Here is a 25,427-nt window from a genome sequence, read left to right as displayed (position 1 = left end):
TAAAAAAGGACAAGGTTAAGATAAAACCAAAGGATTTCTTATGCTGGGATAAATCACCCAGTGGGCTCTGTGTCAAATGACATGATTGGGCTCAAAATAGATATAAACCCTAATTTCTAGATATTAACCCTGTTTCTGTGAAATGTGGTGCAGAATTTTTGCACTCTATTCTTTGAATCTTGTAGGTGCTTGATATTTATTTTAGAGAATTTCAGCATCTCTGTCTTCTGGTTCATGTACTGCTGCAGACAGGGAACATTTCATTCCAATGTATTTTAACAACTCATATTAAAAAAACACATTTAAAGAACCTGTTATTCTTGTGTCCTAGGGCCTTTATTACCATTGCTGAAAAGAAGCCCAAAGGGTTGAACTACACTGCTTTGGACAAAAAGAGACTAATGCTGTTCCAGCAAGAGCTGGTATGTATGTTTTTTCCTTTAAGCATTGGTGCAATGATGTCAACTGAAAGCAAAAGCTGGTTGTATACATTTTAATTCCTACTTCATTTCACCACACTGGAGTGCTTTGTAATTAATATGAGTATAGTATCCAATAACATTTTTTTTAATAAACCCTGCTGTGCTTAATAAAGAGTTTTAAGATACCCTAAAATAATTCAGAACATATTGTTTTTAAATACAAATAAGACATTATAGTAATGAGCTGATTTCTCTTTTCTATGCATCTTAAAATGGGATGATGCTGACTTCAGTGGAAAAACACCAAATTAGCACTGCTGTTAGGCATTTAATTACTGTGGTGGAGCTGAACTTCGAGACTAGTAAAGTCTGGCATTTGATATTCCTGGACCTAGTCACCTTTTCCAAGGAACCAGTGAGAAGAAACCAAACTGTCTGTAGCACAGAATTTCATTGTGACTTTTGTCAAGACCGAGCCCCAATAATTCTAGGTGGTAATCACATGTCTCTTGGGACTTCCATACATGCAATATACATACAAACAAAGAGAAAATGGGGAACATTCACATTTTGTATTATTCAGCTCCAAAGAGTTGATCACTTCCTGTTGTGACAAAGAAGCAGCTAATTTTTACCTTGAACCAAGTGTCTCCATCTTCTCTTTTCAACTTGAATAGAAGACTGTTTTCTCCTTCTGTGTCCAGTTCAAACTACTTGATAATGCATAAAAAATACATGTTGTCTTTCCTGACTGCAGGAAGCAATGTCCAGTGATGCCAAGGGAATTGTTCAGCAGCAGAAAAAGAAGATGCCACTGGATGAAATGATGCGTGAGACTCAGAGCTTTATGGACAGGATTCGATTCTTGGTTGATGAGGTAATCCACACAGAAATTCAGATAAATTTAAAATCCAGGGTTTGACGCTGATTTTCATAATCCCATGTGAATAATAACTCCTGGCCCAGTTATCCAAAGAGTTCTCCTTTGGATATCTGAACCCAATCCTCTTTTGCTTTAAATGGAGCTGGTAACAGACTGGGGTAGGAAACACTGGGCTATGTGGTATGGAGAGGATGCGGTACGGATAGTTTTTTCTTCTTTTTTTTTCTTTAGCTAAGGTCGTCCCATATGTGCCCTAGTGGTTTGGAGACAGCGTGCTTTCTGATCTGAATTCATGTCTCCACTTCTATGGACGTAGTGATTTGGACTGGTATGAGCTCAGGGGTCTCTATACTATACTTCATTGTACAGACACTGCTTAGACATACTGTTAGGCCTGAGAATAACAGCAGAACAGCCGTATCTGGTTAGGCCAAAATCCAGCCAGTGGGGTGCTGCCTCTCTGAGAGGTGTCTCTGCTAGCAAACTGAACAGGACCATGGCTATTCCCTGGCTCAGAGAGCAAGTGGCACAGCCTGGCATGGTTCGCATCCTATGCCCAAATTCTCTTCCTTCCCAAAACAGAGTGACCTTGCTCACAGCGTCTCCTGGGAACAGCCCCTAGGCTGGTCTTTGCTTCAAACCACGCTCAGGCTTTCCTTGCGGAAATGCTATTTGGGGCAGGGCAAGACCATGCCATGGAGCATTCCTCACAAACAGAATAGATGAATATGTGCCAGTGCATGAGTTTGGCCCTGGTCCTTTTTAGTTTGCTGGTGTAGATGAAGTTGATAGTATTTCTCTGGTAGGTACTTTGAGCTTATGCAGTCTGTGGATAAGTTATTTCCTGAGACAGAGTCATACCCAGATTTTTAGTTTCAGTTTCTCCTGAAATGATTTAGAGAGTGGATGCTCCTTAGTCACTCTACAAACCTCTTTACCTTCAGCTGTGCTTAGGAATGGAGGTTTGGACTGCAAAGCATGAAGTGACAGCCTCTTTTAGCCATGAGCCATGAGGGAATCAGCTCTTGGTAGAGAGTGTTTAAACAAAAATTAGTGGTGGTGGCTCATAGAAATAATTAAGTTTTAGTTCAATATTCCTTGTCGTTTAACAGCCGCAGAATACAGTGCCTGATGTTTTCATCTGGATGCTCAGCAGCAACAAGAGAGTTGCATATGCAAGAGTCCCAGCAAAAAACATACTGTATTCCCCAGCAAAAGAGCAGAGAGGCAAGGACTGTGGGAAGATTAAAACCCATTTCCTGAAAGTAAGTCTGGGGTGCTCTGCTAACACAGGTAATGCCTGGGGAGCAATCAGTATTCAAACTTCTTCCAGGGATTGTATTTTACAAGCTCATCTTTGCAATATACTAAAAATGTGTACGCATTGATATCCGCCATCTATTAATGTTTACTTCTTATATTTACACTTATCGTTCTTTAAGTATTGTATCATTGCCAGGCTTTTGGTGTCTGAGTAATTAATTCTCTCACTACTTGTTATGGTAAGTTTATAGCATTGTTATCTATAGCTATATACATAAACACATAGAAGAGGTACAGCCTCTTTGCTGGCAAATACGTCAGAATGCAGCACATGGAAGTCTGGGAGGAGATTTTTAAGAGATCAGCAGGCAGCAACACACATAGCAAAGAAACCTAGGTATTCAGAGGTAATAGAGCAATTATTTATGCTTGCTATTTGAAATGTGCCTAGGTTTGTGCAATGTATGTCGAGAATATTGTTATGGGATTATTCATCTTGAAGGAAAGTCTTAGTGGCTATACTCCTACAAAGGCAGTGTGACCGGTAGTACCTGGCAGTGGAATAATATGTAATGTAAGTGTTACTATGGCCATCAGGAAAAGCCCAAACACACAAGAAAATAGTAACTTCGTATAATGACTTTTTAGTGGTTTTACACCTTGAACTGTTGGAAGCACTCCCATAAAGCACAGCTAAAGAGCAGACAGAAATACCCAAGCTCCTGACAGTTGCCGTAGGTACTTGTTAAGCACAGTACCATTTGCCTGAATGAACAAAAAGATACCATAATTAACTCTTCAGCCCCTTCAATATCAAGAATTACCTTAAGAACAGATAATACTAAACATTGATCTTAGTAGAGCTAGATGGAGCAGGAGGGGATAGGAAGGAAATAATAGTATTGTTTGTCAAGACTAACAATGTTTTATACTGGAATATGTTTTCTGACCTACCCAGTAGGGTAATATTTTTAGTAATACACAGGACTAACTATTGGAGACCAGCAAAACTGCATGAAATATAAAGTGGGCTGAAGTCTGTGAAAAGTCAGGTACCAGCCAGCACCGATACACTTGCAGCTATTAGCTGGTCTGCACAAACCTCTGCATATTAGCCAGTATGCCATTTATGTAGACTTTCAACTGAGAAAACTACTCATTTCTTCCCTAAGAATCACAGAATTTCCTTGTGCTAAATGAGTCTCAGGAGTCTCACTGTGGAGAAATGCCTTTTTTCAGCATATCAACTCAGTGACTGCTCCTTTGTTTCACGCTGGCTTGTTAGGACTCAGCATCCAGCCATCCCTCTCTCTTGAGTTTGTTGGTGATGGGTGGATTTTTTTTCTTCAGTTACCAGGCAAGCGCCCGCTGGGCTGGACTGTGCAGGCAAAGGTGGACATCTTCCTATGGCTTGGACCTGCCAGCTTTGCCCATAGCATCATGGAGAATTTACCTGTAGGATATGAGACCGAAATACCATCCAACGCCAGCACAGGGCACAGCGTGGTGCCCTCACCCGCCTGCCTGCTGTATAGAAGTAAGGCACTGTTTCTTCTCCATATTAGCAATTGAGAGGGCTTGTAAGAAACACATGGGCCCAAAAGCCCTAGTTCAGAGGGCTGCAAAACCTCTGTTTAAAGTAACTGCTCTAAAATGATCACAGTTTACCATCTTTTGATCAGAAAAGGCTGGTTTTGTTGCCAAGTCATCAGTCCTGCCACTGACACTTTGCAGATGTCAGGGAAAGAAAGGACCTGTTCTCTTGAAATTGCTGTTCCCTGTCCCATGGGTCTGTCTCCTCATAATGAGGAAGCATCTTTCAGTTCTCCTGATGAAGCTACTGTGTTGAACACCTATAGATAAACCAGTGATGGGATAGAAAAACTGGCAGTTAACCTTGCAGTAGAGACTTACATCAGACATTGATTTTAAGTGAATACAGAAGTCTTACACAACTTCTGAGGGTCTCGGGTGTTTCATTAGTGTTTCATTAGAGACAGTGCTAGCAAACGTTCCCCTTGTCAGATCCTGGTTGGACAGTGGGTGGTGAATCTTCCCTTCCTACCTATGTGCTGCATCATTTCCATGAAGATGACATTATTGTTTTCTTTGCAATGATGTAGCCCCGCACTTCTTCCAGCTGAGAGCCCACATGTATCAGGCAAGGGGGCTCATTGCAGCTGACAGCACTGGACTTTCTGATCCTTTTGCAAAAGTTACATTCACATCACACTGCCAGACCACGAAGGTAAGTTCCAAAGTCTCTTTCAGTAAAAGAAAACACTTTTTTTTTTTTTTTTTTGCAATTAAGCCATGAAAAGGCAAGTTCTTGGCTTTGCAAGGAGGTACCTAGCAGGAAAAGTTAGATGACTGCAGTTAAAGGGCAACTCCTGATGGTCCACTGCAATCAAAGCAAAAGTTTAGGTGTAACCCACTACTCTAACATGAGCTGCAGTAGTACTGATTTATTTTAGCTCCTTCAGATGTCAGATTTCCTGGGGCTGCTGGGCCTTTGTAGCAAGTGAATTACCTTTCTCTACATCTTTTTTGTATATTTTAAGTTTGGGCTGTTGTCATTGCTTGGTATGAAGATGAACCCCCACGGTTCTCTTTTCCTGTAGTCTATGTGTGCAATGAGTGAGCAAAGAGTGAAGACCTTTATATGGCTTCTGTAGCCAGCACGGCTCTTTGTGACAGAGTTTGGCAAAGCACTCTGGTGGTTTTAGAGTAGCAAGGTTGAAATGAGCTGAAAACAGAGAAGTGTGGGACTTTCTGCATCACTTGAATGCTGCAAAAATGTTCCCGTAGGGCATGGTCTCACATCTCCCTCAGACACCTCCAGGGGGCAAATAGTCTCTTGTGGACATTTGATGGAGCCTCTAGAGAGAAGGGGGAACTTCTACAACGCTCCAGCAAGAAGGGTTGAAGTGCAGCCCTGGCAAATGAGCAGGAGGATGGTCCCTCACAGAACATGAGGACTGACTTTCAGAGGACCTGAGACCTCTACAACTACCCTGGAGTTAAAATGGGACTGGGAGTTCTGAAATCCATGCCACAAGCAGAATTTGCTGGGCCAAACATTGTCTTACTTCAGAAAAAGTGTTTAATCCCCCCATTCCAAGCCCTCCCCCAAAAAACTCCACAGAAGACTGTTTTAATTTAATTAATTCTAAAATTCCTCTGACATCTTCTTTTCTTAGGAAGCAAGTTCTGTAACACATGCCTAAGGGAGCGGAAAGCAAAAACTGTTCTCTGCTCTAAATCATAGGTGATGGTGCTGCTTTTGCCTCAAGGATACAAATCAATATTTTCCTGTAATGTAATTGTAACTTCTAACAAAAGTTGGTGAATGAAGCCAATGAAGTTAGTATTTAGATGCACCAGGTTCAGGAAAGTAGAATTTGGCCCAGGAGAAACAGCATTTTATAGGCACAGAAGTGTTAAGTTTATTCACTTCCTGAATAAAATATTGCTGCCAGTAACTTGCATGTTTTTAGAAGACTGTCAGCCAAGTGCCAATAAACTGTAGTCAAGAGCCTTATTTCCATTTAAAAGAATGATAGTAGGTTATGAGTCATTTTGCAGTTGGCATATTTTTCCTCTTTAAATGTTATCTTTGTTAAATATATTTCCTGCCAAGACAGTTAAAACATTGTCTATGATGAAATGCCATAAGCATCCACATAAGCCAAATTACAACAAATTTAAAACTATTGATTTATTATGAGTGATTCATTAAAAGATCTTTTTCTTCTTTTTTTTTTTATAAAGTGTTATGTGTCATTGCACTGAAGTAAAAACAAGATTGAAAAAATGTACCCTGGAGAAGTGAAAACTGGCCTTGGTTTAGGGCAAAGGTTTTATTTTAATAGCATCAGGCATTCATCTGCTTTCCTAAACCAACAGCTTTCCTCTAAGTTTAATATCAAACTTTGTCTACTTACGCTGGTGGTCATGTATTGATATACCCGTGAGGGGTCTGTGAGGCAAACAGGTTAAATGAAGACACCAGAAGAGATACCGACCTCAAAGCAAAGGAATTATATTCTTCCGGCTGGGACTGGCTGCTGAAAAATGCGGTGTCTCAGGCAAGGAGTTGTTCAGGCTGTGGGAAAAAGGATGTCAGCAGCAGAACAGCACATCCTGCTGAAGGACTCCCAACCAACCAGTTCATAGCCTATTAAACATTTCCTCTCTTTCATTAGATCATTTCTCAGACGTTATCTCCCACCTGGAACCAGATGCTGCTTTTCAACAGCATTGTGCTTCATGGCGACAGAGAGGAGATCGCTCAGTTCCCACCAGAGATCGTCATCGAGCTGTATGATGACGATGCAGTGGTAAACTCAAAATCCTTCTTAGTGAAAAACCTGGGCTTTTATGTCTTACTGCCAGTGTGAAATCAAAGCTGTGTCACTGAACAGGCATTAAATGGATGACCTTGCTCAGTGGAGCTCAGTGTTACTGTTGTTTGCAGTTTAACATCTGAAACCAGCCCTGAGACTCACTTTATGTCCTTGCAAAGCTGTGGCCTTGTTTTTTCCCGAGTGAATCTTGCTTCCAAAGATTGGCTTAGAGAAATCAGAAGCATCTTGCCCCACCTCCCTTGCACACAAGTATAAATATTGTGTCTAAGCCTGGGGAGACATGGATTTATCTCTAACCATGCAAACCCTGACACAGTCTCACTGGTTGAATGTAGAGCTCAGAAACTTTGGATGCTTTGAAGAAGTACTAAATACTCAACTCCTCCATTTTCATAGCTGCCTTGCATTTTACTTTGCTGTTTACTTCAAGAGAAGGTTTTTTTCACAAATACTAAACTCTGCATCATCTTGGCTCCTACGACAGCTGTGAAATTCAAATGCATTTGACACCTATATTCTCCTTTATTTAGGGTAAAGCAGAATATATTGGGTCTACAGTGGCTGCCCCTGTGGTGAGACTTGCTGATCAAAACTATGAACCACCTAAACTTTCTTACCACCCAGTGTATTGTGGAAATCTTTCAGGAGGAGACCTTCTTGCTACATTTGAGCTTCTGGAGGTAACTTAGACTTTCTGGACTCACACCCTGGGCTCACAAAGGCAGCCGTGACATCAAGGCCCTTCACCCTCTTGAATCAGTGGGAATTACAACTGGAGCAGGATCACTGTGCAGATGGACCTCTGTCACTGCCTCCACCCTGCCAGGGAAAGAGGGGCCACTGCCCGTGCACACACCACCACCAGCCCCTCGCATGCTCTGAGCCTCATTTGCCCATCACTTGTCCTGCCCTAAACTGGGCTCTGGCCTAAGAAACAACTGTGAAAAATCCCACCGCTATGGAAATGACCTGGTCTTTGGAGTAGCATATGGCCCTGACTTTAGCAACCTCAAAGATCTCAGTACTACTTTCCCCCTTAGGAAAAGGGAGCGGTGAATAATAAGGACTGGATTAGGAAGACTGAGTTTTCAGATACCCCTAACATATTAAGAGAAATGTTACACCGGTTTCCAGCTGAGAGACAAAAGGCAAATTCAGTGTATCGCTGGGGCTAGCCTGGCAGATGCATCAGTGGGGTGCATCGTGCCTGGGATTTCAGGGAATTTCAGTGGAATTTGCAGAGCCACCAGTTAGAGGAAACCTCTCTGCTGAACACCCACAGCAGTTTATTCTGAAATCTGAAATGGGAAAAATGTGGAACACCATGATACATTTTGGAGATATTCCCAGGATGAAACAGGCTTTTAAGTATGATGGGTTAATTATGTTCTCAGTGAAAGCCAGAAATACAGCACCAGGGGGAGAATACCCTCCCTATGGTGGGTACCTCGGGATAGAGTCTAGTACCTTAGACATAATTTTCCCGCTTTTTTCTTGAATTCCACTTTTTGGTGAACAAAGGGAGCGTTGTATTTTGTTTTGCCATCTTTTGGGACAAAGGAAGCAGCACTGCTTCTGGGATATATCCAAATATACCCCTAAGACTTCTCTAGAGAATTGATAAGAACTGTAAGTAAAGACCCTGTAGTCCTTATTTTCATGCTCTGTATTATTCTTCTCAGTGACAACACTCTAGAGAATCTCACATGGCAGATAATAGCAATATGGACATTAAAGAAATTTTCAGGAAAACATGTATATAAACATTTGCCGGGCTTTAAAGCACTCCCAGAGATGATGTGCCGGTGGCTCCTTCCATCATCAGGGGCTTCCTGATGATGCTCTCTGTGAGGATGGAAACAAAAATCTCTCATCACTAATTTATTCACATTCTGAGCCTATAACCTTTCCCATGATGTACCATGCTCGATAACGCTGATCTGCAGGTACCGTTTAGTTCAGCTGAAGAAGTGTTGTGCAAGAAGTGAATGCTCTTTTCTCAAAATGAAGGCTATTATGCTGGGTCTTGCTGGAGACATAAAATTATTCTTATAACAAAGCATCCTGGCATTTAGAAAAATAGTAGACTAAAAAAATACAGACTGATGAATACTAGGAGTCTTGATTTTGCTCAAAGTGGGCTCAGGATTTACTGATTTATTTTTTTTTAATCAAAAGAGAAAAATCCCCTTGTAAACACACCTTGTGGTGTGTTTCCTTTCCTCTGCTGTCATTTGAGTGCTAGATCATTCTTCACCTCTTGTTCTGTGCAGTTTCACTGTGGCCAGGAAGCAAAGTCCTTTCTGAGTTATACCAAGCTAATTACACTGAAATCAACAGAGTTTCACTGTGTAATATAGAAACACTCTCAACTCCACTAGTGGTTGTTAGATCTTGGAAAACTGGGGACCTTGCAGTATATTGGAGAACTGTTCAGTTAACTGCAATACTTAAAAAGAACAGAAGTGAAGATCCAGGGAATCTTGATTTGATATCAGTCTTAGGTTTTGCAGTCTCAGAGTGCAGCTTAATAAATCTTTTTATGAGGCAGTTCTGTTCTCAAATGTGAGATCTCACCAGCTTTCCTCTCCTAAGCCATGTCCTTGGGAATTAATCCCTTCTCACAGCTATAAGAAGAGACACAAATAGCTAGGTATGTTCTAGTTTAAAAAAATAAAAATAAATGGTGCTGTTTAGAAATTACATATGCATAAGTAACTGCATCATGGAGATCAATATATTTTTCTTGATCACCTGTCATCAGGACCCAAGTCAGATAATGCAATGAAAGTGGGTACCCTGAGATGTGAACTGTGTGCAGGCACATGACATCTGGTATGTGACCTGGTTCAGGTGGTCTTTGCCTCTTGTTTTATTTAAAGTACCAGTTAATCTATTATGGGGTAAATTTTTGCAGCTTTTAATGTCAGTTAATATAGAGTTGGAAGGTCTGAATATAATTGAAGCTAAACAGGTGGATTTCTAGACAGGCAGGTATTGTTCACAAAGTTGCACGTTTCCTTTTGGCTTTTTAAACAGCATCACAGAGGTGGCTGATAGAAACCAGATGCATTGGGGACCAACAAAAGTAGACCTTGATTTCTGGCCTCAAGTTCCACAAAATCTATTACATGAACTGCTTTGGATTTTTACTGATAAAAGGCAGTGAACTTGTACATGTGAATTACTGCTGTTGTTTACGTGAATACTCACATACGCTGCAGGTGCTGTGCTAGAAGATACGTTTTCCACCCATCTCCTCCTTCAGCTACAAGGTACTAGGAAACACATCCTTTCTCCCTTACGCTGATTAAACTCCCACACAACCGTACATAGCTGCAGATAACAGACAAATAGCCTAGTTAAAAGAAGCAGAAAACTTCGACCTTACAGGTCCTTTGAGAGCTGTATCTCAGCTGCTTCACCTTTCAACAGTGACAAGTTAGCTTAAGAACAGTGAAGCACTCCAGAAGTTGCGTTTCTTTTTCCCAGAAGCCATACATACAGTAACCTTTAGGTACTGTACTTCATGTGAAAGCCGAGGAGATCTCTGTCTGTAGGTTGTTAGCTCACCTGTGAAACCTCTGTTCCTACTGTTCTCTGCTATCACAGCCTGAGCTTCTGGTAGGACTGATCATCAGGTGCTGGCTTCAACAGTTTTATGTAGAAATTTGCTAAATCAGGCCATGCTTCAGATCTGCCCTGCATGGACTGAGAAGGTCATAAATACACTGTTGAAAATTAGGAAGGGATTAGGAAATGAAGCCAGGGAGCTTTCCCGCAGAAGGTGAACCGAACAGGCAGCACAGCCTGCAGCAAGAGACAAAGAACTGGTCACGCCTCAGAGCCGTGGTGGAGCACGCTCTCCTCCCAGCCGCCTGGCACAGGGCAGTCATGCACGCCCAAACAACGCTCCTGAACGTGGGGCAGGCTTATGTGCAATCACACGCAAAGAACGTAAGTGCCGCCTGCCGCAAGATTTTAGTTGTTGCACAGAGAAGACCCAGCCCTAACGCTGGCGATGCAATCTGCAAGTTCTCAAATGCTGACAGCATGCCGTAATGCAGGACCGCTATTCCATAGTGGCTGAAGAGCATGGTGTCTGTCTGGCAAATGTGCAGTTCAGCTGATGTGTACTGTCTGCTCATCAGCCTTTTTTAACTAAAATCAGGTCTAGAATTTTCCTGTGAAAATCTTCTAAGCAGTTTTGCACAGGATTTTCATTAAACAGAATTACCATGCTTTCCATATTTAATAAATAGCATTACCATGCTTCAGTACACGCATGTCTTTAGGGCAGACTATGTCCTGCTAGGACAAAGGAGACTTTTTTTCAGAAAGGTGCATAAACCCAGTCTGTTGAATACTCTTCCTGCCAAGTGTTTTAGCATCACAGCAGGACAGACAGATAGCAATCCAGGCCACATTCCTTTCACAGCACAACCTGTCTGCTCTGCAATGTGTCTTGCAAAACTGCATTAAATTAATGTGTTCTATGTACCATTCACAGATACTTCTGATACTGGTTTTATTCTTCAGAAAACCAGCCTGCATTATGACTGCTTAATTTTTCAGATTCCTCAGTCAGATCCAGACAGACTTCCCCCACTGGATCCACCAGATGTTGGCCAGATTTACCCAGTCCCAGCCAACATCCGACCTGTTTTAAGCAAGTACAGAGTGGAGGTGAGTTACTTAGAACGTTTCCATTTCCAGATCTCAGCTCCTTTTATTCTCTTATTGAACTCTAACAGTAAGGGATGACGATTTTAAAATCCTGATCAATAGGAATCACATAAAAATAGCATATGGATCCAAAAACAAATGTGGTAAGCTCAGATCAAATTGATTCTCTGAGACTGGGCACGCGAGGCAGTGCTTCCACCTGAGGTCAGCAAAGGCTACATCTCAGTCCCAGCCTGCCGGAATGGGACTGCTCCCGTGGCAGAGCGTGGCTGATGGACCTGCGCTGTGTGCAGCCCGGGGAAGTGTCTGCAGGAGATGGAGACCTTCCCCTTGCAGCTGACCTCACCGGGGGTGAAGTTCTACATCAGTCACCTCCAGGGCTTTTTCTGGGTCCCAGACTTCAGCCAAGCGATGTCACCCATCTGTGTACAAATGTTTGCACCTTCTCTCCCCTCCTCTCTTGCTCCATTTGGGCCCAAAGTCCCCTTATGTTAGAAAGCAGGGAAATGTGGCAGCTTTTCACGTTAGTGTAATGCCTGGATGCTGCCCAGCCTCACCACTCCCTGTCACTCATCCCGCAGCCTTCATACAGCTGCTTATTTGCCCATTTTGCTGTGCCAAGTCAGACCCTGTTTGCATAACCTGGTGGCCTTTCCCAAGAAATACTTGTTCGGGAGCCCAGAAGCAGTTCCAGCTTTGCCTTCAAAGATCAAGCAATTGAGCTGCTGAAAAGGAGAGCACAGTTGTTAGCTCTGCTGTATCATTTAGCTAAACTTTTTTTCTCTGTACATAGGAAAGAGTTTTTGTTAGCAGGTTTTTTTACACCCAACCCTGCAAGTTAAATAAGCCCATGAACTACTCTGCTGATGCTAAAGGGACAATTTAAATCCTTAAACTTAGGTATTCCTCTAAGTATTGTGCTATGAAGGCCTTCCCACTGCCTCTGCAGTAGGATTGCTCTGTGCTGCTTGCACATTTTCTGTTTTACACTGCTGTGACATCCATCTGAACTAGCTCTAAGGCACCCAGCTTAGAAGGATCTTCACTGTATGCTTCTTGTTTGGACAGCTGAACAGAGCAGCCAACCTCCCAGAGTGATCCAGTCCTTAAACAGATTAAATTATACTTCGGAAGTGCATCTCTGTCTCCCTTGGTTCTGGAGGGAGCCCAGGACAACCCCGCTCCTCATTCTGATACCTCGGGCACCTTAAAATCAGGGAAATCGCATCCAGACCCGGGCAGTTAAATTGTTATGACAACAGGTCTACAGTTGAAGTGCATGTATATAAAAAGTGAAATACACATATTGCCCAAATATACCCTCTCTGAAGGGTATCCAGCAGGGAAATAACACAGGATGAAGATAACACAACTGTTTTTGTCAAGATATTATAAACTAATCCCCCACACTGGTAGAAATGGCCGTGGAGCCATTGTAACTATGGAAGTGTGCCTTGATTTTAACTGGGAACCTCTGTCAACGGAGCAGGATCTCACTGCCCCTTGCCACTCCCTGACTCACACAAATCCCCGGTCCTACCAGCTTTCAAGTTGTCCACAAAGCCCCCCACACTCCCTTTCGGTTCCAGTCTTCATTTCAGGTTCGTGAGACTCATGACTTCTCTCACCAATGGTAACATAACCATCCCTCGCTGCCCCAGCCCTCTCTTTCAGCCCCCCCCAGTGTGTGCTGTATAAAGTCCCATTTTTCCCGCAGACCCCCAGTTACAGACTCCGTCTCCTCCTCGTCCTCCAGACCAGGAGCATGGTCCTTTGAAGGAAAGCTGCTTGGAGACCTGCGCCATCCATTGCAGACCTGAGGGCTATCTCAGCTGGCAAACCTCTGTTAATCACCTCTGCTTGTATGGGGTTTGTTTGCTCCTTCAACAGCTCTGACACTTAAAAGAAACCAAGCTAGCCCCTGCAGTTCAGATGGATAGTCCCCTTGCCCTGCTGAAAAGATAACTTTTGCAAACATGATTATTACGGCTTGCTGTTGGCAATAACTTCTTGATAACTGTTGGATGTTACTAATTGCTTTAACTTGACTGTAATCTGGATGGTTATTGGATATCAGATATAAGTAAGTTGTTCGGTTGTTTTCCTGCTTTCCCCAAGGGATACAAGGTGATGGGATCCCAGCAGTGGCTTCCCCCAGACTGAGGCATCTCTGCAGGCTACTGATGTTTCTCTCTCTGCCCACCACAGGTCCTGTTCTGGGGTGTTCGAGAGCTGAAGAAAGTCCAGCTCCTTTCTGTAGATCGCCCCCAGGTTCTCATCGAATGTGCGGGGAAAGGAGTGAAATCCTCTGTCATCCAGAGCTACAAGAAAAATCCCAATTTCAGTGGCCTCGCAGACTGGTTTGAAGTGGTGTGTACAGCATGTTGCTCCTTGCCTGTCCGTTCTCTGGTTAGGCAAGGTGTTAATGACTAATTTCCTTCCTTTCTGTCAAATAATTTCCTCTGTTAATTACATACTAAGGGACATCAGTTCTTATGGAAAAGCTACTGATTTGAAGATGCATTAAAAGACTTCTGCTTCAACTGTATGATAAAAGAAGATGATGTTCCTCATGTTACATCCCAAGTAGACAAGGAAATATGTTGCAATCAGATTTTTACTGATAGGTTGGAACTTGTTGACAGATAACAGTGATAGTTTTAGTATTTTTTCATCTTCCTTACCCATTTTGCAGGGTAGTGCTCAGTTTCCTTTATTTTCTTTCAATTCTTCTAATTTTCCTTCATGTGTTACTGGGCTATTAAAGGGATTGATCATTTCTGGCTCATGAGCTCTGGACCTTTTCATATTGTAACACTTGCTGTTATAGACTGGAAATTTAATTATCACCTGTTGCCTGGGTTATAAGAGCTGGTACTTTCAGTGGACAAAGGTCAGCATCAGAAAAAATAATCTGTTTGGTTTGCTCTAGTTGCTAGCATCACAAGAGAAGTTTATTTATAAGACAAAAGGATATCAGAACACTAACCTAGATACTGAAGTATGATTGCTACAGTATTTTTAGCTTCCATTGTACATCACATGTCCAAAGAACTGTTTTGCCTTTTGTAATTCATCCTATAAAGCATGTAACCACCCAGTGTCCACATCTCATGGCTGGGCAAACTGAGCCAGATAGGGTTAATAGCCTTCAACAAAGCAGCAATGGCATTAAGACCCACAATTTCCAACACAGCATTCGTTCCTTCTGAGCTTTCCTGATTCTCCCAGTTTATTCTAACAGGAGATGCTTGTATATGACAGCGTGGGATTCAACTCCATATGGTCCACTCTGTATTCTTAAGGACAAGGGTTTCTGCAGACTTTGCAGAAACCTGTGGGCAGAACTATATTGCCTATGCTGTATGCATTTTGCGTTTTGAGTATGGGGAGAAGAATGGAGGGAAGAGTAACAGTTTTATTGCTGTGCACGACAAATATTCTATACGTGTTCTGTATTCTCTAATAATTCTCCTGCTGCTGTCTGTCCTTCTCCACTAGGAGCTGCCTGAAAATGAACTCTTGCATCCTCCACTAAGCATCTGCGTGGTCGACTGGAGAGCATTTGGGAGGAGTACTCTTGTTGGAACGCATACCATCAACTGCCTTAAGCAATTCCTATGTAAGACCCAGTTGGGTCTTCAAGCTACACCAAACAGACTAGACATTGTAGAAATTGAGAAAGGTAAATGTCCAATCCTGACCCCAAACAAAAAAACCAAGAACCTGCTTGGAGGCTTAACACTAGGCACGTACTTGGAAGATATGCTTTATTGTGTTGAGTGTAGGGTCAAACCCTTAACGATATGATCATTCGATGATTACAAAATGTGATGATAGCATTTCTGGTAAATCTTACCTAACTTTCCAAGTTTCAATTTCAGCTTCATCTGAGTCATCCCAGCCTGCTGAGTTATCCCGAGAAGAACCATTTTTAGCTGATCACATCTATGCTGAGGTGGAGCAGGGTAAATGTACAGTGAGAGAGCCAGACCCATGTCTTGCAACACTCCCTGCCACTGAACCAGAGCACTCTGCCTCTGAACCAGGGAAAGAGAGAAAACAGAAGGTAGGTATAGCTGAAGCTGTTAGCTAACTTTCTGTTGCAGTTTTGTAGACTTTAGTCCTTCCTTATAAAATGGTAATCTTTTACTTAACTCAGGATTAGAAATTCTGGGTACTGATGTTAACACTCACGCTATCTTGCTGGCCCTTGAAAGAACTAGTTAGCCATGCTGCTTTAATGCCATGTAATTTCATCACTTCCATTAATAGATACTGTCTTTCTTTCCTTTGTGCTGGATGTTCATCCCATGGGCAAGCACTGCTGGAGTAGTAGGGTTTATGGGTTTTCTGGTCTTGAATGATCTACTTAATTGCAAAACTCTCACTGTGAATGACTGTTTCTGTGTCCATGGTGTTTAGGCAGGGATAAAACCCCCCTTGTGTTAGATGCTGTACAAATGGGGAGCAGAAAGTCTTTTTCCAAAAGATCTTACAGTCAAAGTATAAAACCGGTGTCAGTCTGTGGATAGAAGCAGATAGGAAAATACAGGAAAACAAGGCACTTCTGGTCAGCATGGTGTTTACAGTACAGTATGTGCTCTAGATTGTGTACATTATTTTTTGTTCAGATGCACATGCTCCTCCTTTCTCTGTAGCTTCTCCCATCGTAATCATGCTTTTATTAACAACAATAAAAGCAGAGATGCAGGACTGCGTTTCATTTCAGAAGCTGTTTCTGCAGCTACTTAAAGCATGTTTCTTTAACCTTTGGTGTTTCAGTGTTCAGATGTTTCCAGCATTCTTCATAATTACGAGGTCAAAGAAACTGCAGGGATGTCTTGTTCCCTAAAAGTGCACTCCAGTCTGGATCTTTCATCTGGTACAGAACAATTTTAATGTGCAACAGCAAAGTATAGTAAGAAAAGAGTCCTAGAGGGAACCCTGTAATTTAACCATCTGTGTCATATTAATTATCATTCCCACTTATCTATTATTCCCAATTGTCTATCTTTGCTCCAGCCTCCCCAGCCAAGCTGACAACTCTCTGTAAGGGTGTAGAATGAAACACTCTATTTAACAAGGGCCGATCTTTAGGCAAGAATGAAGTTAGTAAGATTTGCTGCATGAGCAGGTGGTCTTCAGGATCTGATTTTAGCTTTTTTGTAGGAAGAGAACAGCTGAATTGCAGCAACTATTGGGACTCTTTCTCCTTCCAAAAGGCAATAAAGTAATAATGGGAGTTCTTAAAATACTTGCAGACTTAAGTGGAAGAAACTGGTTTGCACCTGAATGTTTAGATCCCTTAAGACATCATTATCTATTTCTCTACGTAGTTTATCTATTTCTCTATGCAGCCTGTTGCCTGGGTTGCTCCTGGGGCAATGTCTCAAATGTTCAAAGTTTTGGAAGCATCAGTAGGTAACATAGAGATAGCTTTAATAATATGATGATCATGGTGTCTTGGAATGAAAGACAGTGACATTAATTCATGCTGCATTTTATTTAGCTCTTGGAGGTTGAAATTTTCTTCATATACATCTGTTAATGCTTGATGTCATGAGTCAGGTGATTAGTTTTAATAATTTCTAGAGTTCAACAGTGTTTTTCCCATTCTTTGGTAGGATATTAAAAAATCCATCCGACGGTCAACAAAGAGGAGAAAAAGAACAATTGCAGATGAATCAGCTGAAAATGTTATTGACTGGTGGTCAAAATACTATGCTTCTGTGCTCAAAATGCAAAAGGTAAGTCACCCAGCATGCCCAAAACTCTCACCGATGAACAATGTTGTAAAAGTAGATGTACTGCTGAATGATTCCTTTTCGGTATTACATTCATAATGAGGAGTTTGTCCATCGTCTTTTTCTTTTGAAAGGCAAAAGGAATTCTTTTCAGTGAGGGAAAACCTGAAGACAGTAAGTAAATTATTTGCATTTTTCTATTATTTTGTACTACTGGTTTTTTGCTTCTTTACTATTTTACCATCAACAATTAATGTCTGGTACAGAGTACTACCAGTATAAGGGATTCTTTCCTCTACAGCTGATCAGATGGTGGGCAGGTTAAAACTTCATAGGCAGTGTTGGGTTAACATGAGTTTCCTGTCATTCAAATCTCATGCACAAAGATTTGCAAAGTCAAAGTCCTAAATGATAGAAGGTGGAGATTATCCTAAACTTAGATTGCATTTGTAACAGGTTCAGAAAAAGAAGCTTCTCTCAATTTTTAATCCAATTCAGGATCAATGATGTAGGAACAGCTTCTGCTAGGAGACTCCGTAGTCATATGTGTTACTTCTATAGCTGAAAAGCTTTGTGTCTAGCTCAGGTTCTAGAAGAACTTTTTTTGCACAAGAACCTAAAAGAATTGGCCAGAAATAGGCCCTGTGTGTGTGTATGTATATATCTATATGTCTCCATGCATGTACACTCGTGGCTTTACAGGTCCTCCCACAATCAAACAGAGCTCTAGAAATTTTTTGTTGTTGTTTTGGACAAATGTGACTGCTTGAGCAGACTGGGAAAGAAAAAAGACTTTTACTGTTTACACAGAGCTGCTATTCAGAATTAAACTATAGCACGTTCCCATGCCAGAGCTGACTGCACTTCACCGGTGACTGAGGTGATTTCTGTTTTAAAGGAGGTGTTGAGATTGCTCTGGATGGAAGACAGCACCTAAATGTCAGGTGGTATCATTCTGGAAATAGCAGCTGACAGTGTTTCAGTGATCATCAGGGCTGCTGAGAGACAAGGCAGAGATCAGTTTCTGAGTGAAACTCACTTGTCCACACGGAGGAAATATTTAGATAGAAAAAGTTCTACTACAAAGGTGTCATGTTCACTTACAATTAGAAATTTACTTGACATTGTGACATCCACCCACATGCTATTCAGGCAGTTGTGGCATATTGTTTTTGACTGATGATTTCAGATCTTGTAAATTCTCTTCTGATTGTTTTTGTTACATATTTTCACCTATGATGATAAGCGTTATACATACAGGACAGCACTGATATAATATATACTATATATATTTCTAAATATTTAGTGATGTCAAACACACATGAACTACTCAAAAAATGAAAGCACGGTGAACTCAAACTCCAGATTTCAGCCAAAGCACTGAACCGTCAAAGTGCAATTTTTGAGGGCTTAGCCTCTTTTTGTTGGGAAGTCCCCCTCAGTGTTTGGAGTCTGGCTTGAGGCTGGTCAGATACCTCCTCCCATTTCTCATACTTCTAGGCTTTCACAAGGTGAGATGAGCTCTATTTTGTGATACCTTTGAGCAGAGAAGGACTTGGATCACCTGATATCTGACGTACCAGTCAGCCTAAATAGTGGCTTCCAGTTTTAAAAAAGCCTTAAATTTTACATGAAAGCTGTTAAGATCTGTCAGTTTGCATGTGGGAGGAGTCAGAGAGGAAGGAAAAGGGTGTTCTGGGAGGTGGCCAACAGGGAAGGACTGATACAGGACACCATCACAGTTGGTCCACCAAGAACATCAAGAAGACTGTTAGTCACAGAGAAGATAAAATGCCATCTCTCTGCCTGGGAGGAGCGGTCAGAAAAGAGAGGACCCTATGCTTGGCAGTAGAAGAATGAATGGAGAAGGAGCCAGGGGGACTCTCTAAAATTTGTTTTGCATCCTTACCTATCTGAAGCATTTGATGTGCTTTGCTCACTAAAACCTACATGATGTCATGAAATCTCTGCAGACAAGCAGGCTTCTGACCACGTTACATTGATCATGGAAGAGGAGCCAGACAAAAAGAAGGATAAGACATTGAAAAGGAAACAGAAAGAAACTCCAAACCTAGCAACACTGCAGGTAAGAGAGAAGTAAGGCCAAGAGGTCAGGCTGTTATTCACTGTCTCCCCAAAGCTTGACATCAGCAGCTGAGTTTAGCAAACACTCCTTACATTTATTTCAGACACTTTAAAATGAATAAAACACACAAAACAATAGTGATAAAGCACATCAGCACATGGGGCCCAAAGGAAACCAGGGTCTTATAGGGCAGATGTGACCTGCTTGGCCTTAGACCTTCAATTTGCCAGTATAGAGACACCCAGAGAAACTTAAGTGAAAATTCAGTTTCGTTGTTCGCCTGTAAAACACTGAATCTGGAAATTCCAAATTTCATGTTGGAAATATTACAGCCTATTAAGAATGACTTAAAAAAGGGTATGGAAAGCATGGCTGCAGTCGCTAGTGCACCCTCCCTGATGGGGAGGTAATATTCAGCTCACATTAGATTTGGTTGGGTAACGATAGAAGGAATTCAAAGAAAACTATATGGGTCATGCAAAATGACTGGAGAGATGGGGAGGTTTGAAAAGATTAGGACTGCTTGGATTAGATTGTAGCTGAATAAAGGGGAATTTGAAACTGCTGTTTCCATTTTTTAAGAGATGGCACTAGTCGAGGCCCTTCTATTTCACACTGAATAACCCCGGCCCCTTTAATAGTGATTTGGTCTTTTTACCTATCCTAAAGCTCTGTCCCCACAGCACTTTGTAATTGTCTGCTTTGCTCTCATGTTCTGACACATTAACATAACAGAATGGATCAGCACATCAAAGGCACATTGCAGAGAGGAAACAGAAGCAAAGAGCTGCACATCCACACTGTTTTTCACCCATGCCAGTGCTTACCAATGCTCATTCCGGCCCTTCTAGAGCCACCTCTGCCTGCTGCATTAATGTGCTATTCCAGTACTTGGGAAGGACTTTGGTTAAGGACAAAACCGCTCCTGTTTTAAGTGGGGAATTAATTTGTTTTCCTCAAGGACTTTTGCAAAACTTTGGTTTATTAAATTTGTATTTTGAGTCAAAATGAATTTCTAGTTATCCTGTAATAAAAAAGTTGCTATAAATATATTCATTGCACCACAGAAAATAAGCATTCTCCTATTTTCAAAGATTTATGAAGGAGACTTGGAGAGTGAATTTAATAACTTTGAGGACTGGGTGAAAACTTTCCAGCTCTTAAGAGGAAAATCTAATGACGAAGTTCATGCTGATTCTGAAGACAGAATAATAGGAAAGTTTAAGGTGAGCTTTAATGTTGATAAAATGGGTGGTAATTTAGAGACTTTATGTTTTCATGCATATTTCAGGTATACCAAAGATGAGAGAAAAAGACATTGACAGTCTGTTGTAAATAGAATTACCTCTTTTATTGGATCTAGAGTCGTATTTTTCCTTTCCCATTACCTGATAGATGAAAGCAGCGTACAGCACCAGGTGTTCACTGTTGTTTTGAAACAAGGAATTACAAATAAGTTTTAAATCACAGAAGGGGAAGAAGAGATATATTGTGTAGTCCAGATTCCGCTAATGCAACTTTATTACTGTACTATCAGTTACAGCACCTTATATGTGATTTTCAGTAATTTAAAGGGAGGCCCTTACAGCTACTCCAGTTGGAGACAATTGCACAGCCTGATCCAGGGCACCATTAGGGAATCTGAAAAAGTAGTTCAAAGCATGAATAATGTTAGTAGGATTTCAAGCACTTTATAGTTTAGAGGAACAGATTAAACTCATTGATACCTCAATCAGTTTGCAATGCAAATTTCTGTTCAAATGACTTGCTAGTTGCTTTCAGGAAGTATGAGCTACTCAGCAGCATGAGTCAACACTGATTTAAGAGTTGTGTAGTGGCTGCAAAAATGCAGGGCAAGTTGGATTCCAGTCACACTGTTGTGAAACTAACTCAGTGGAATTAACAATTTGCAAATACACAGTTAAGGGCAAAATATTAGTTTTAGGATAGTAATACTAAGAAAACCATATTTAGAACATCTGCAGGAGCTGTTAGTCATTTAAATAATAAAATAGAGAGCTAAAAGCATTCAAGTACTTCTCGCAATCATCTAGATGTGATGATAGTACCATGTTATAGAGCAAAGATATTTTAAAACATGATGTTTAGTGCACTGAAGCCTGTGTTTCCTTTGAGTGGTACCATGAAATATGCTGTCTGTATGTATGTGCTGCAGTACAGGCTGCACGAATGACGTTTTGTTTGCATTTAAAGGATTGTTTTTGTATTGTACTTGATCTGTTTTGGAGGGAGATAAAAGACAGTGTATTACCAGGGCTCCTTCTGCATATACCCAAGTCCTGAGGATGGCAGCTTGCTGGACGGAGGGCAGCCCCGCATCCTGCAAGGGATACCACCAAACCACTCCATCAAAGTCCTTATCAGGGTTTATATTGTGGCAGTAAGTAGACAGATGTTCTTTTAATCTTGAAATAACTTGGATGCTTCTTTTCAACTCAGTTTACCTCCAGTGTCTTTGCAGTGAAGCTTCTGAAAATCATCATCCATGTGGTAGAATTTTTTTTGGTCATATTTCAGACAATGTTTCGTGTTGTAGAAATGGGTGTTCAGAGTAGAAAATGTTACGTATTCCTCACGATAAATCACAAGACTGGAGAATCACTTTATTTGTTCAAACGGAAAGGGCTAGAGACATAACTAACATAGTATGGACAACCTATTCCATCCACATTATGCAAATGCAGCCAGTTTTAATCAGTAGAGTTTTTTCAAAATGACACACGTTTAAACAAAAACTTCTCAGTAAGGGGAAAACGGGAGCATATTTTTTGAGGGCTGTGAATTGCATGTAATCAAAGTGGTAGATGTTGTGAATAAGTCATGGGGTGGAGAAAGAAGTAGAAATATAGAGGACAAGATGATGAGGGAGCGTGATGTGAGAAGTGAAAGGGATAGAAGGAGCTGATATTTCAGAGAAACAAGAGAGTTGCAGGTGACCTAAGAAGGGAAGAATAGCATGTGAAGAGACAATGGCAAACAAAACAAAAGAAAAGAACAGGAAGAGGTTGCTTTATTTCCAAGCCATCTCGCAAATACAGTCTGAAGAGTGGTTTTGCACTGTTCAAGGATCTGGACCAGTATTTTTGGGAAACGTTTCCTGAATCCTACATGCACTTGCGCAGCCAGCTTCTTCCTCAGCATTGCCTCTCCTGCTCATCTCTTTTTCCGTCTTAGTGGTGGAACAGCACTTACATCTGCTCCACCTTTGCAAACTCTCTTCTCCTCCAGATCATCCTTTCCCAGAAGCCTGCAAAGCTAAATGCCAATATTTATATTATACGAGGCAAGCAAAGACCCTGCACTTCCAGAACACCCAGGACTGGGCAGCAAACCCACAGTCCTGTGTCATGACCATGCTGCATTTAGGCAAGCTTCTTGAGGACACAGTCTTTCTTCCTAACAGGCGTTTAACCTCAGCCCAGCTGATCCAGATGGCAAGTCAGATCCCTACATTGTGCTGAGACTGGGCAACACAGAAATTAAAGACAGGGAAAACTACATCCCCAAGCAGCTAAACCCAGTATTTGGAAGGTCAGTGATGGCTTAGTTTCTTATTCAGGGGTGATTTCTGCTTTATCACTTCCCACCACTATTGCTGTTACTATTACAAAGTGTTTGTAATATGCTGATTGCCTGTTTGGATGTTTTGTAATTCTACTGGTTAAAATGTTGAGAATTGGTTTCACCCTGTATGATTATAAATTATTTCATTTTCATACCAGTCAAAACACATCACGGAATGCAATCTGTGAGAGGTTTTGCAAAATGATACATGAGAGGAAATGAGGCAACAAATTATCTTGTCTGTGCAAATTAATGCAATTTCTAACTTTAAAGTGAAATAAATATCAGCACAGTGAAGTGTGATTTCACAATGTTTGTTGCTATTTCAGGTTGAATAGAGTACCAAATAAATCTCATAATTTTAGCACTAGGATGAAAAACCTAGTTTTTTGAACCCACAGAGACGGGGGAGCCAGGGGCAAGCTGTCATTAAACATCAACTTTGTATTATTAGTGCTTCATACTTATTTATGTTGTTAATGTTAATAGCTGTCATTTGCTAGTAAGTTTCCCTGTTTTAAGAATGTTGAAAATGTTTTGAATTGGGATGGAGTTATTCTGTAAGAACATTAAGACAGAGAAACTATACTACATTGGACTGAAAGCTCCCTAGGCCAGGGTCCTGTCTGCAAAAGCAGAGACTTAAACAAAAAAGTGTAAGGAGAAAAGACAAGAAGAGAGTGGTCCCTCCATAGCATGCCATATCAGTTTCTGTGATTTAAGCTCTTCCTTAGTAGAGGTTGCAGCTGAACCATCATTGAGATAAACTATAAAGCACAGACATTATAGATGCATATAGATGGAATGGGAAGTTTCCACTGTGTTTGTTTTAGACAAGGTTAGGAATGGGCTGTTTGTCTGGATAGGCCTTGCTGCTGCTGCCAGTGGCAACACTGGGGTGACTGGACCAGCAACTCCTTTGCAGCAGTAGCATCAGTCATAGTAACTGCCTCTCGCTGTCCTAGAAGCCCTGGTCAGCATGGCACCACCAACCTCCAGCAATCCCAGACTGTTCCCAAACCTCTCTCTCCTCCAAAAACTGCTCTGCTGTTGCTTCAAAATTGACTTTGGCCACTTTGAGAAAAAGGACAAAACTCATTCGTCAGGAAACAAAGCTCAGTTTTGCCTGTGCTTTGGAGAAATCTGGGGCCGGTGTTGTACTGATGAGGATGTCCTGTCTTCCACTAATTTGTCAAATCCCTTTTAAAATCACTTTTATATTTTCAGCTCCCCTAAACATCTCAATGACAATGATTCCTATCCCTGAAAAATGCACTGCGTGAAAAGGGAGTTCTGATCTTTGCTTTTTTGAAACTTTTTAAAAATTTTTTGCTTGATCATTTTGTTGGGTGCCCCCAGATTCCTATATTCAATATTTAATCTGAAGCTTTTGGAAGAAAACATAAAAGACTCAGCTGTCCCTTTTGGGGATTCTGAAAAGCATGTGAGAACTCTTATACATACAGCTTTAGCTGTTAGCCTTGTAATTTCCATACTTCTGCCTCTGTTGGATTCAGGATAAATCATTGCGGCCGACCAGCTCTATCCCATTGCTCTGTCTACTGTAGGTAGGAACAATCATAGAACTGTACAGGGGGTGGTAGGGAAGCAGGAGAATGAAAATGCTTTTGCACTGTGTGTTTCCAGTATGTTCAGATATTTCATCGAAACAAAAACTACTACCAAAAAAATCCCACTGCTTTTAGAAGAGACAATGTCCACACATTGTTTGCACAGTATTCATTAACTCAGTCTTTTAGGCTTCAAAACTGATTTGACTGCATGTAGTTCTCATTTTTTGTCATAGATCATTTGAAATCCAAGCTACATTCCCCAAGGATTCCTTGCTCACAGTCCTGATCTACGACCATGACTTTGTGGGAACAGATGATCTCATTGGAGAGACTAAAATTGATTTGGAAAATCGTTTCTACAGCAGGCATCGAGCTACCTGTGGGTTACAAAGTCAATATGAAATGTAAGTGCCTCTTCAGACAGCAGTAGAGAGCAGCACACAGTGAATGACTCGTATTGAAGGAGAAATTCCCAATGTGGCTAAATATTATGCCTTCTCCAGCACAAAAGTGTCACAGGAGGTATTTTAATTAAATTTCACCAAAGAGCATAGCAGTGGCTTTGGGCAGCTGCCAGCCTCAGTAGGAAGGGGATATCTTAAAATTAACAACAGCGTTTGTTCACCAAGTATTTCAGATAGTGAACAACCTATGTATAACATACCTGTTCATAAACTGCCTTTGGAGAGGCATAAAGGGCAAATGGAAAAAAATCTGTCAGAGAACTTATGACAGGGCTCTACTCTGCTCTCCATTATTCACTTGCAACTGGAATGATTGCAGCAAGGCTGGTGGGACTGGCATGGCACTGCGG

General features: G+C 41.4%; 1 protein-coding gene across 1 annotated transcript in view; it reads left to right on the top strand.

Moving 5' to 3' along the window:
* FER1L6 (fer-1 like family member 6) overlaps window positions 1–25,427 on the top strand; it is an 81,397-nt gene that overhangs the window by 37,401 nt on the left and 18,569 nt on the right. Inside the window, exons 16-33 of the mRNA XM_059836317.1 lie at window positions 332–422; window positions 1,180–1,299; window positions 2,418–2,570; window positions 3,919–4,105; window positions 4,692–4,816; window positions 6,774–6,908; window positions 7,466–7,615; window positions 11,511–11,621; window positions 13,830–13,991; window positions 15,123–15,306; window positions 15,506–15,690; window positions 17,249–17,371; window positions 17,503–17,542; window positions 19,342–19,454; window positions 20,549–20,680; window positions 21,730–21,855; window positions 22,879–23,006; window positions 24,847–25,017. Of these exons, the coding sequence (XP_059692300.1) occupies window positions 332–422; window positions 1,180–1,299; window positions 2,418–2,570; window positions 3,919–4,105; window positions 4,692–4,816; window positions 6,774–6,908; window positions 7,466–7,615; window positions 11,511–11,621; window positions 13,830–13,991; window positions 15,123–15,306; window positions 15,506–15,690; window positions 17,249–17,371; window positions 17,503–17,542; window positions 19,342–19,454; window positions 20,549–20,680; window positions 21,730–21,855; window positions 22,879–23,006; window positions 24,847–25,017 (2,436 nt within the window). The remainder of the gene's footprint in view (window positions 1–331; window positions 423–1,179; window positions 1,300–2,417; window positions 2,571–3,918; window positions 4,106–4,691; window positions 4,817–6,773; window positions 6,909–7,465; window positions 7,616–11,510; window positions 11,622–13,829; window positions 13,992–15,122; window positions 15,307–15,505; window positions 15,691–17,248; window positions 17,372–17,502; window positions 17,543–19,341; window positions 19,455–20,548; window positions 20,681–21,729; window positions 21,856–22,878; window positions 23,007–24,846; window positions 25,018–25,427) is intronic.

Source organism: Gavia stellata, chromosome 3 (genome assembly GCF_030936135.1).
Source record: "Gavia stellata isolate bGavSte3 chromosome 3, bGavSte3.hap2, whole genome shotgun sequence".
In the NCBI taxonomy this organism is placed as follows: domain Eukaryota; kingdom Metazoa; phylum Chordata; class Aves; order Gaviiformes; family Gaviidae; genus Gavia; species Gavia stellata.
This window is presented reverse-complemented; position numbering and strand designations above follow the sequence as displayed.